This window comes from Chiloscyllium punctatum, chromosome 14 (genome assembly GCF_047496795.1).
Source record: "Chiloscyllium punctatum isolate Juve2018m chromosome 14, sChiPun1.3, whole genome shotgun sequence".
NCBI lineage: Eukaryota > Metazoa > Chordata > Chondrichthyes > Orectolobiformes > Hemiscylliidae > Chiloscyllium > Chiloscyllium punctatum.
Window position 1 is genome coordinate 11,894,986 of NC_092752.1, and position 12,467 is coordinate 11,907,452.

Genomic DNA, 12,467 nt, shown 5'->3' on the forward strand with positions numbered 1-12,467 from the left:
CCTTCCACAATCCCCCCCCAGAATCCCTTCACTCACCTTCCACAATCCCCCCCCCAGAATCCCTTCACTCACCTTCCACAATCCCCCCCCCAAGAATCCCTTCACTCACCTTCCACAATCCCCCCCCCCAGAATCCCTTCGCTCACCTTCCACAATCCCCCCCCAGAATCCCTTCACTCACCTTCCACAATCCCCCCCCAGAATCCCTTCACTCACCTTCCACAATCCCCCCCCCAGAATCCCTTCACTCACCTTCCACAATCCCCCCCCAGAATCCCTTCACTCACCTTCCACAATCCCCCCCCCCCCCAGAATCCCTTCACTCACCTTCCACAATCCCCCCCAGAATCCCTTCACTCACCTTCCACAATCCCCCCAGAATCCCTTCACTCACCTTCCACAATCCCCCCCAGAATCCCTTCACTCACCTTCCACAATCCCCCCCAAAATCCCTTCACTCGGCTTCTACAACCATCCGAAAATCTCTTCGCTCACCTTCCACACACACCCAAATCCCTTCGCTTGCCATCCACGACCCCCCCAAATCCCTTTACTTGTCTTCCAAGACCCCCCCCAAAATATCTTTGCTTGCCCTCCACAACCCCCCCAAAATCCCTTCACTCGCCTTCCACAACCCCATCCCTTCTATGATATTCCACTCCCTCCCATCCTTCTCTCGCCTTCCACAATCCCCCCACACACCCAAAATCCCTTCTCTCACCTTCAACCCCTCACCCCCAAAAGCTTCTCCTCATCCCCATTCCACATCCCCACACACACCCCCATCCACCATGCATCCTATTCTCTTCTCATCCTCTTTTCTTCTCATCCTCTTTTGGTTTATTTCTCCACACACCCCTCTCTCCTATTTCTCCCCTGTTCTTTTATGGTTCCTCCCTTTTGCATGACAAGTCTCAGTTGAACAAAGGTAGAAGAAAATGAGCAAAGCTCCTGGTTCATTAATTTCAAAGTTTTATGAAGGTTGCATCTTTAGCATCCATCCACAACCTTCCACATGCCAGCAGAGCACAGCTTAATTTTGTTCAAAGTTTTTTTTGTTGTTGAGTTTGCCTTTTATGTAGATTATTTGAGGGAACTTTATACTCTCCCGGCAAGTTTTGTTGATTCTTGGCAATAGAATGGTTTTGTTTTTTTTTGTTAGTATGAGGTATTTGTTCTATAGAAAGGACCATGTGGTAATTGTTTGGATGCTACTCATATTGATGTCCAGTAGCTACATTTTCTCTCTCTCTCTCTCTCTCTCAAAACTGCAAATGTTTAAGTTTTAATGGTGTTGGTTTTAACTTTTGCTTTTTCTTCTTTCAGCGAACTACTGAATTCTTCAGATACGTTAATCTACATTGAAAGGAATCTTGAAATATTTTTTCCAACTTGAAGTTTCATTCCTGGGCACTCTCTGTTTTATTGAGTTATGTCAACAGCTGCACTATTCACCTTGTGTAGATCTGGTGGCTTTCACGTGAGAAGAAGAGCACTGTTGACTTTCAAGCTGCTACAGGACGAAAAGCGCGTGGTTCTACTTTGCCAGAGCAGTACCAGTGATCGGAGGTCTTCACGCTTTGACGTTGACGGTGGTGGCCGCCTGACATCCTGGGATTCTTTTGGAATCTGGGACAACCGCATTGATGAACCAATTCTTCTTCCACCCAGCATAAAATATGGCAAACCCATTCCTAACGTTAGTCTGAGTAAAGTCGGATGTGTCACTCAAATAGGCCAACGCAAGGAGAATGAGGACCGTTTCAGTATTGACATGCTAACTGAAAATGTGCTGTACTTTGCAGTGTTTGATGGACATGGCGGAACAGCAGCAGCTGATTTTTGCCATAAATATATGGCAAAGCATATTGCGTACGTATCTATCAATTGTTAGCTTGTGAGCAATGAACCTGGGAAGATCCAAAAATCTATTGGAAAGTACTTTTACTTTTGGATCATCGTTATAATTCAAACTTGCGTTTTCATTGATGCATACTTTTTTTTAAATTACTGAGTGTTATAGAGAAAAAAGTTACATGGCCACAAGTTGGGGCTTGTCTTCAGAAGATGTTTGTTTAAAAGAGGTTGCTGTTTGTATAGTAGTCCTTTATCCATTTCCCTTAACTGTACAGTATAAGCCACTTACAGTGGAATAATCTGTACAGATATAGTTTGCCTAGCATGTCAGTCCACGGAATGGAATGTGAATCCTGTCTTCACCCTCTACTAGCGTTGTACAGTTCCAATCTTTGCAGTTGTCTACCTTCTCGATACTACTGCACTGTATTTTGAAAATTTTCACTTGCTTTGGCCTAAGTATTTATTTTTTATGAGCATTCGTCATTATGATCTAGTAAATTAGTATTCTGTGGGGTTGACTCTATTTCAGGTATTCATGTTGCATCGCCATTTTCTCTGGATTCAATGGATGCCTCTTCCAGTATCTTTCATGAAAGCTTTGTGTGTTAAAGTGGCTTTGATACAAGGGGATAACTTATATCCAGCCTCAGTCAAATTTTGTTAAGAGTGCTATTTTAATTTCTTAGAACATTAAGAAGGATATTTGGAGTTGTAAAGCATGAGACCCTTCATTCCAATTGGCCATGCTGAGCCAGCTTTCCCAAACTAGACTAGTCCTATTTGTCTACATTTGTCTAAAACTGGAGGCATGCATTTAATGTGAGAGGGTCAAAGTTCAAAGGAGTTGTGAGGGGCAAGTTTTTTATTGTGTGGTACGAGTGTGGAACACACTGCCAGGGGTGTTGGTGAAGGCAAATTTAATAGGGCGTTTTAAAAGATCTGTAGATAAGCATGTGAATATGCAAGGAATGGAAGGATATGGATTAAGGGCAAGCAGAAGGGATTAGTTTAATTTTTGTCAAGTTTAGCATAACATAATGGGCCAAAGAGTCCTTTCCTGTGCTTTATAGTTTTATATTCATTTGGACCATATCTCACCATTTCCTACTCATGTTCCTATCCACACATCTTTAAATGTTGCAACTGTACTTGCATCTGTCACTGACTCTGGCAGTTCATTCTATATTCACACCACCCTCTCTGTGAAAAGGCTGCCGCTCAGTTCTCTTTTAAATCTTTCTCTCTCGCTTTAAACCAATGCCATCTAGTTTTGAAGTTCTCTACTCTAGAGAAATTATCTTGGCTATTCACTTTTTCTATGCCCTTTATTATTTTGTAAACCTATATAAGGTCACCCCTCAATCTCCTACGCTCCGTGGAAAAATGTGCCAGCCTATCCAGCCCCTCCATATAGCTCAAACCTTCCGTTTCTGGCAACACCCTTTTGAAATCTTTTATACATCATTTCCAATTTAATATACTTCCTTTGCAGGCTGACTAGAACTGTACATATACTCTAAAAGTGGCTTTACTAATGTCCTGTACATCACAACATAATGTCCCAACTCCTATAATCACTGGTGTGATCAATGAAGGCAAGCATACCAAATGCTGCTTTCACTACCATGTCTACCTGTGATGCCACTTTCAAGGACCCATGTACCTGCAACCTTAAATCTCTTTGTTTGGCAACACTTCCCCATTGCCCTACTATTAACTCTTGCCCTGTCTTGTCTTATCAAAATTCAACACCTCACATTTGTCTAAATTGAACTCGATCTGCCTCTCTGCTCAGATGATTAGGATCCTCTTGTACTTTTAGGTAAACTTCACAATCTACTATATCACCAATTTTGGTGTCATCTGTAAAATTACTAACCATGCTTCCTATATTCCAAATAATTTATATAAATGAAACGAACATTGGACCCAGCACTAATCCCTGCAGAACACTGGTCACAGACCTCCAGTCTGAAAAACGCCTCCTACTGTGAAGCTAATTTTGTATCCAATTGGCTAGCTCTCCTTCGATCCCACGTGACCTAACTTTACTAATCAGTCCACCATGCAGAACCTTGTTGAAGCGTCTACTGCTGTCCTCTCATCTGTCATCTTGATTGTGGATTTAGAATCCCATCAGGTCAGGTAAGGACAGTAGGTTTCCTTCTCTAAAAGACTTAATGAACCAGATGGGTTTTTCTGACAATTGGTGAAGGTTTCATAGTCTTCATTCGACTCTTAATTCCAGGTTTTTAAAAAAACTGAATTCCAATTCCACCATATGCAAGGCACAATTTGAACCCAGATACTCAGGATATTACCTGGGTCTTTAGATTCATTGTCTAACGATTTTACCACAAGCCCATCACCTCCCCCTTCCCATTCTAAATTAAGTCCACATCTGAACCTGTTCCTTTTTGGAAAAAAAATCCAAGCCATTTTTTTCAAATGGGATTAATAGAGATTTATTTACTAAACTCTCATGTATGTAAAAGAGAATGACTTCACACCTTTCTCGTTTTGAGGCAGTCTTTGCCTGTGTGACTTTAAAGGCTATTGTACATTTTTTTTTCGCCATATTGCTTACTCATGTCACTGCTGGCACAAGGTTTCTTCTTGGCCTTTTTGGGTAACCAATTGCTGTAGCACGTATTGATCTAGTCACCTGCAAACAACTCACCGCCACTTGGCAATTGTTCTTAAGGCATTCATGACTATCCATCTTGTGGAGTTTTTCCCATTATGATCACTAGTCTTTTCAGCCTGTATTTATGTCCTAGCTATCTTTTGGTTTTCTCATGGTCTCTTATATGACCTGATTTCCTTCTGGGTTATTGAGCAACCCTGGCTGTCTGTTCATTACTGTAAACTCGTATATAACTTTGTCAACCATGGCTCAGGTCATAATATTGTTATCTCTGTGTTAGGTTATGGGTTCAAGTCCAACTCCAAGACCTGGAACACAATCTAAACTGACGCCAAACAGTGTCAAGGAGGTGCTAAACTGCTGGAGGTTTCCTGATTTGGTGTCTGGAGTGTCTTCTAGTAGATATGAATGATCCCATCTTGAAACAGGCATTAGCCCTGAATTTCTGGCACTGTAAATTCTTCAACAAATATGAACAAATTCTGATTCTCAGTGCTATTTATGGGAGCCTACTGTGTTCAAATTGCTGTCACATTTCCTAAGACAGTGATGCATTTCCAGAACCTTTAATTGTCCTAAAGAGTATGTAAGGTCATGGAAGGTGCTATATGAAAAAGTCATAGTCATAGAAATGTACATCATGGAGCAGACTCTTCAGTCCAACTTGTCCATGTTGACCGAATATCCTAAATTTATCTAGTCCCATTTGATAGTATTTGGTCCATATCCCTCTAATACTTTCGAATCATATACCCATGTAGATGCCTTTCAAGTTTTGTAACTGTACCAGCCTCCACTCTTTGAGCTTTTTTAAAAAAAATTAATAGGATGTGGAATTCACTGGCTTAGTCAGTTGTCCTTGAACTGAGGTGTTTGCTGGGCATTTCACATTGCTGTGATTCTGAAGTCACATATAGGTCAGACCAGGTAAAGATGGCAGTTTTTCCTTCCCTGAAGGATATTGGTGACCCAGCTGGGTTTTTTCAACAATTGGTGCTAACTTCATGGGCATCATTAGACTTTTAATTCCAGATTATTATTGAATGCAAGTTCCACCATTTGCCATGGTGGTATTTAAATACTGGTCCACAGAAAACAGATCCACAGAACCTGTGTGTGTGTCTCTTTCTCTGTCTGTCTGCCCCCCACCCTCTCCTCCATAATGCTATTTTCTTATCTTGCTTTTTGTTTCTAATTTATTGCATCAAATATTCTCATTTTCATGATTTGTTCAATTACTTTTCTTTTTTTTTCTTGGCAGTACTCTGCTATTTCATGCTGTTCTGCAGCTTTGATCTCCACTAACATGTTACATTTCAGTGTTAGCCAGCTGAACTACATAGCAAAGGGAAAATAATTCAAACAATGGGTGTTTGGTTTTGCTTTGTGTAGTGTTCAGTTGAAGTATTTCTTTATTCTCCCTACCTCACAATATTTTTACTGTTATGTTGATTTCATGGTAATGTTTGCTCCTGTTTTCATCAGAAATAGTGCATTGTGGCAGTATATAGTGTTGTGGCATTCAGCGTAGGGTTGTAACATCTGTTCTGTTCAACTAACTGCACTCCAATCCAACATACAGAAGCTATTTACATCACCATATGCGACATGAAAACATATCTGGTGTGAGGAATGGTAAATTAATATCTTTCATCATAATTTGACAGTGAAATGATAAATTCTGTTTTACAATCCACTTCCAAAAGGAGACAATTTACAAAGTATATTTTTCTCTTTTGCATGTTACTACGGCAATGTATTTTTTAATTTCAAAAATATACTTTATTCATAAAATATTTTGATGGTCTGTACAGTTGATCATGCCATACATACGTAAACATTTCCATTTCTTTGCATACAGAGATCAGAATTTATCATTTTTATATACAGGTCTGTACGTTTATCAATCATATATCCAAGTTTTTTTAATTTCAAAAATATACTTTATTCATAAAATATTTTGATCTGTACAATTGGTCATGCCATACATACCTAAACATTACTACGGCAATGTATACCCAATATATTGTTCTTAAAGTTATACTTGTGACTTTCATGATCCCAAGACATCTCATAGCACACCACAGCCAATAAAGTATTTTTCAGTTGTGGTTACTGTTGTTAAGTCAGCAAATGCAGCAGCTAATTTGCATATAGCAAGGTCCCTTATGTAGCATGGGAGAAAATTACCAGTTCAGAGATCCATTATGACAAACACATCATGAGGGCACCGCTAATGCAAGTGGAGGAGTATTTCGTATTCACTTGACATTGAAGAACACGGAAGATCTCGGGATCTCAGTCTACAGCATAGATTTCACCTTTTCCTGAGATTGACTTTGTTCTGATCAGAAATCCTCAGCAACATAGAACATCAAACGAATCACATTGAAGACCGCAAGTTGAAAACTATCCAGAAATCACTGATTTGGCATGAATGACTACCACTCATTATCCTTTTTTACACTTTCTAATCACTTTGCAGAGATTAAAATAAAGATTGGGGCATACTCATGGATTGGTTAGGAATGACCTGGCTTAAAAATTCCAAAAATGTAACTTTTTTAATTGAAGAAAACTTTGTCATCCTACAAGTATGTGTTTGTTCAGCATCAGAGTTCAGTAATTATGATGTTTAAAAGTTGACATTTTCATTCAATAACTTGAAACTTTTTTTGCAGTAAGACAGGGTGTAAAAAAACATTCATGACAAATCAGTGACTTCTACATGGTTTTCAATTATGAGAATTATAAATGGCCTATCTTTGGAGAAAGATGGAATAACTGACAACAAATTTGCTTTTAACTCCATTGTCAGGCAACAGAAGTTGCTCTAACCGTCAGAGTAATAACTGTGAGTGCTGTCCATTTCATAATTTTCACCATTGTTTAAGCTGCAGATTCAGGGCCACAAACTCTTAACAGTGCAGCACCACCTTAGAGTGAAACTTGACCCCATGACCTTTTGACTTTGCAATTGCATTCTAAACTAAGCTGACAAACGTGTCATGTTATCAAAACAAATTTGTCCTACTAGTTGCCCATAAAAGTAAAATTAATATTCTTTTCAACAATTGATAGAATTAGGCTTGTTGTAATGGTAGTACTTTTGCTTCTGAGACAGACTTGCTCCAATATCTTGAGCAAATACGTTAGCTATGTTATTTTGGAGGATACATTAAACAGAGTTTCTTGTCAGTCTTCTCAGAAGATAGAAGGGAAAATATCCATGGTGTTGTTTTAATATGGCTGAAGTGTTCTCTCTTCTTAATCCCTGATCAACATGAAAATGTGCGATTTGAACATTATTGTGTTGCTGCTTGTGGAGCTGAAAATGTGTTGCTGGAAAAGCGCAGCAGGTCAGGCAGCATCCAAGGAGCAGGAGAATCAATGTTTCAGACGTGATCCCTTCTTCAGGAAACAAAATTCATGCCCGAAACGTCGATTCTCCTGCTCCTTGGATGCTGCCTGACCTGCTGCGCTTTTCCAGCAACACATTTTCAGCTCTGATCTCCAGCATCTGCAGTCCTCACTTTCTCCTTGCTGCTTGTGGAACCTAGTGGGCAGAGATGTTGGTGTCTTGTCCTACGTTACATCATGTTACACCAAACTTGTTAGTCAAGGGCTTTTAGATTAACTGAGACTGTACAAAAGTCTCTAAATTGTTATATGGTTCATTGAACATGCCATGTTCGTTTGTTTTCATTGAAGTAACTGTCTAAATTCAATATTGCAATCCAGAAATTTCATAACTTTAATAGCAGTTAATTGTTTTAATAAATTGAACATGTCTTAATAATTAGCATTTGGATTAGTATAAAATGCATAAGTGTTATTTACTGATAATTTTATTTATTTTTTGCTTCTTTAGACAATGTCTTTCACAGGAGGAGGATCTGGAAGTGGTATTGACCAAAGCTTTTTATGAAACAGATAAGGAATTTGCAAGACATGTCCATTTATCTGAAAATGGTAGGTACCTCTGTTTAATGCCTGCCTGTAGTAAATAAATTGATTAGTTGAACTTTTTTAGTGTGGATGTTAGTAAATATATATGGTTTGCCAGATAGTTTAAAAAACTGATTTTATTTTAAAGAGCTGAAGTTGATTGGGTTATTCTTTAAACTTCACAGTTAATATTGTACACTAAACTAGTTTTCTAGTTGATTACCAAATTAATGTTGGTAAGGAAAAACGATTCTGCAACTAGACTGCGAATAGATTTAATTTATTTGTTATAACAAACCAAAAACATGCTGCTGGATTCAAATGTCAAACTGCTGCACTCAAGCTTTTTGCTTTCAACTGAGTCAAAATTTTTGTCAATCTTTTTTATTTTCTTGTATTGAGTAATTTCTTTAAAAGCCATTTCCTAGCATTATTAAGCACTGCACTTTTTATTGCCACATCATAAATCAGTAATTTCTTAAACTAATAATATTGCATATTTAAATAAAGTTTTGAAAATGCTTAGTTTTTTAATTTCATGTTATTGTGAAACTTTGTAGTCTTTCAGAAAATTATTTTTCAAATGCATCCTATTGTCATGTTAACTTTCACGGTAGTGGGATAACCTCATTTTCTGTTTTGTAAATTGTAAGATCAGATTAAAGCAAATTGTCAAAATTCTTTATATTTTATTTTTATACACCAAGCTAGTCTAAGTCATTGGTGGGTGATAATAAATAATTTTATTTAAGTTTTTGTAATTTTAGCCATCAATGGATAGATTCTCCGAAAGAAGTTAACAGTAGGAGTTCTCCTTTCTGTGTTAAGCTTGATTTGTCTTTTTGGATGGACTGATGACCAAATGAAATTATACTTTTTTTTTCATTTCTCCAATACACACCCTAAAATTGTGAACTTATGCTTAGGAAATCACTTCAATATTAATACCTAAGAAATTAGTTTATAATGTTTACATAATTTAAACACCATTTATTCGTCCTGTAGTTGAAAATAATTTTTTCTTCAAAACTAATTTAGGTTTCTCAGGTATGCTGTTAAAATCTGTGAAAGAAGGGACATGGGTCCGGGGATCATGAGAAATGTTAAAGCAAAAAAATGCATGCTTTACTGAATTGGAGTTAAGTTTGTCACGGTGAAGAAATCTTTTAGGAGGTAACAGGAAAGAAGTGAATGTAATATATTTGGATTTTTTTTTAGAAGGTAATTAATAAGACGCTACACGTTGTGCTACTTAATATGCCACCTCAACACTATGTGGTCTTATTAGTATGGATAGAGGATTGGCTAACTAATGGAAGACTGAGATAAGGGACGTTTTCAGATGGCCACCTGTAATGAGTAAGGCACAGTAGGGTGAGTGCTGGGACTACTTTATTTACAATAAATGTTGAATGTGTTAAAGCTAAGTTTGTAGCTAACACAATAATAAGTGGGAACACAACTGGTATGCAGAGGGATGTAGACAGGTTAAGCAAATGGGCAAAAACTTGGCCAGTGAAATATAATGTGGGAAAATGAGGTTATGAACTTTAATGGGAAGAATAGAGGAACTGAATATTATTTAGCTGCAGAGCAGATTTCAGGAAAAATATACTAGCCGAGGAACCAGTTCAGAGAAGGTTTATTAAACTGATAGCAGGTATGAAGGATTCCTCTCATAAGGAGTGGTTGAGTAGATTGGGCATGTATTCATTAGAATATAAAAGAAGTAGAGACAACCTTGTTGAAATGTGAAAGGTTCTTAGGGAACTTGACTGGGTAGATAGGAACAATTATTTCCCCTTGTGGGCCAGCCTAGGACCAGATGGCATAATACCAGAATAAAGGGTTGCATTTAGGACACAAGGTAATGAATCTGTGTGGAATTCATTACTGCAGGGTCCGTTGAGACTGAGCCATTAAGTATACTCATGGCTGCAATCGACAGATTTTTAATCAGTTCAGGAATTAAAGGTTCTGAGGAAAAGTGGAATTGAGGATTATTCTGCAATGACCGCAAACATGGGCTGAATAACCTCCATCTGCTTCTACAACTTGTGATTCTATGATTTTCATACTCTTTAATTAAGAATTCGTGAAAGTTTGGCTTCGCTGTTAGTTTTTGTATATTGCTTTTGACAAGTTAGTCCAGATAAAATGAATTGAATGTGTAAATTACCTCTGGTAGCGATATTTGAAAACAGCTCATCCTAAATAGCTCATAGTTAAAAATCACACAACACCAGGGTGTAGTCCAACAGGTTTGTTTGGATGTACTAGCTTTGAGTGCTGCTCCTTCATCAGGTAGCTGAAGGAGCAGTGCTTTGAAAGCTAGTACTTCCAAATAAACTTGTTGGACTATACCCTAGCATTGTGTGCTTTTTAACTTTGTCCACCCCAGTCTAACACCGGCTATCATAAATAGCTCATGTCATTCTTAGTTCTGCCTTTAGGGAAATGACTCTATAAACTGCAAAACTTAGTTTAAGATTGACCATCCTTGTTCAAAACAGCAAACATGATCAACTTGGGAAAAGAAATATCACACCAATGTAGGAAAAACATTTGAGTACTGGATATAAAGTAAGTTGTTAAGGCTAGATAGAAGGAGTTTAATTCTGTGCCTCAGCTCCATCCTAGTCCTTCTGTAACAGTCCTTTTTCTTTCAGCAAGACTGCTTCCTTACAGCTAAAAACTACCTCTGACATGTATAATGTTGCAGAGCTTCATTTAGAGGAAGAAGACAACATCAGTAGTGAAAGGCATTTGGCAGCCATGTGTATTTCTGTTAAAAGAGGAACACTTGGAGTAAATGCTTTGGAGTTACTGGTGAATTTTTCAAGAGGCAAGCACTTTACGTCAATAGTACCATTTACTTATGAAGCTCAGAATGCCAAATTAGCCCTATAAATGGAATGTTGTAGGTTCCTGGATGTCAATGAGTTCATACTTCTTTAATTTCAGAAAGTTGAGGAGTTCATATTTCTTCTGAATCGCAGTAGTGTATCAGCTGTTCTAGCCAACAAGTAGTTTTTGATTGTAGACATATTTCATTAACAAAACTGTACTTAAGCATATGCAGTTCTGTGCTGTGAATGGGAGAGCGGATTGCCACCTGAGATTTTAGTCTAAATGAAACTTTTGGGTTATTTCTGCCTCTCCATCAAGGAACTCATAAACAAATGGAAGAGAGATGAGAAAAATAAATTTTAAAAACTTTTTAAAGAAGTGCTGGAGCAGAGAAATTAAGACCAAAATGAATAAAGGTTTGGGGAGAGTAAACCAGAAGAGAATTGGATGAAAAAATATTTTGAAACATTTGACTTCATTATTTACACTCACTTCTATAACAATTTTCCACAGATTACATTACTTTTCCAAAATGTTACATTGCAAAAATTACAACAGTACTTTTGGAGTTTACTATCGAGGAGCTGGGCTGCAAAGCAAATTTAATCGTAAGGACAGCACATCTTTTACCAGTGTAGTGCAGACATTTATGTGGCTGCAGGTTCAGGTTTATAGAGAGTCCAAGATGATCCATACCTTTCACTTTTATATATTCCATTGAATATAGAAGATAAGGAGCAATCCAATCGTAAAGCTAATGAATGATGTGTGTATAGAGAGGTGGGGATGTTTCCATTTCAAGGAGTCCAGAGCAAGACAACATGGGCTGAGCAATAGAGCTGGTTAGTGAAGATTCAGATCAGCTGTAGCTTATTAAATGGTGGAGTAAGTTCAAAGTGCAGAATGACCTTCCGTTGCAATATTTCCTGCATCTGACGACAGTGCTTGTGTTTTTATGTTTAACTTTTGTAGTTGGCTCTTGACTTCATGCTCTTTTAGATGCAAAGTAATTGTGCCTAATAATGTGTGCTGATTCACCATGGTTCTGTGATAATGCAGAATCGGAAAGTACAGAGAAGCTTTGCAAACTGGTCTGAAAGAGCTAAAGGTGTAGTTTTCAATCAGTAACTCTTACGTGACTAGGCTGCTTTAAGTCACTTAG

At 37.9% G+C, this 12,467-nt stretch overlaps 1 protein-coding gene across 2 annotated transcripts in view; it reads left to right on the plus strand.

Annotated features, from left to right (window-relative positions):
- The window catches only part of ppm1kb (protein phosphatase, Mg2+/Mn2+ dependent 1Kb), a 41,664-nt gene that overhangs the window by 1,421 nt on the left and 27,776 nt on the right, over positions 1-12,467 (plus strand). For both annotated transcript variants that reach the window (XM_072583889.1, XM_072583890.1), the window contains exons 2-3: positions 1,327-1,872; positions 8,379-8,479. In XM_072583889.1, coding sequence (XP_072439990.1) covers positions 1,433-1,872; positions 8,379-8,479 — 541 coding nt within the window. In that variant the 5' untranslated portion in view covers positions 1,327-1,432. The remainder of the gene's footprint in view (positions 1-1,326; positions 1,873-8,378; positions 8,480-12,467) is intronic.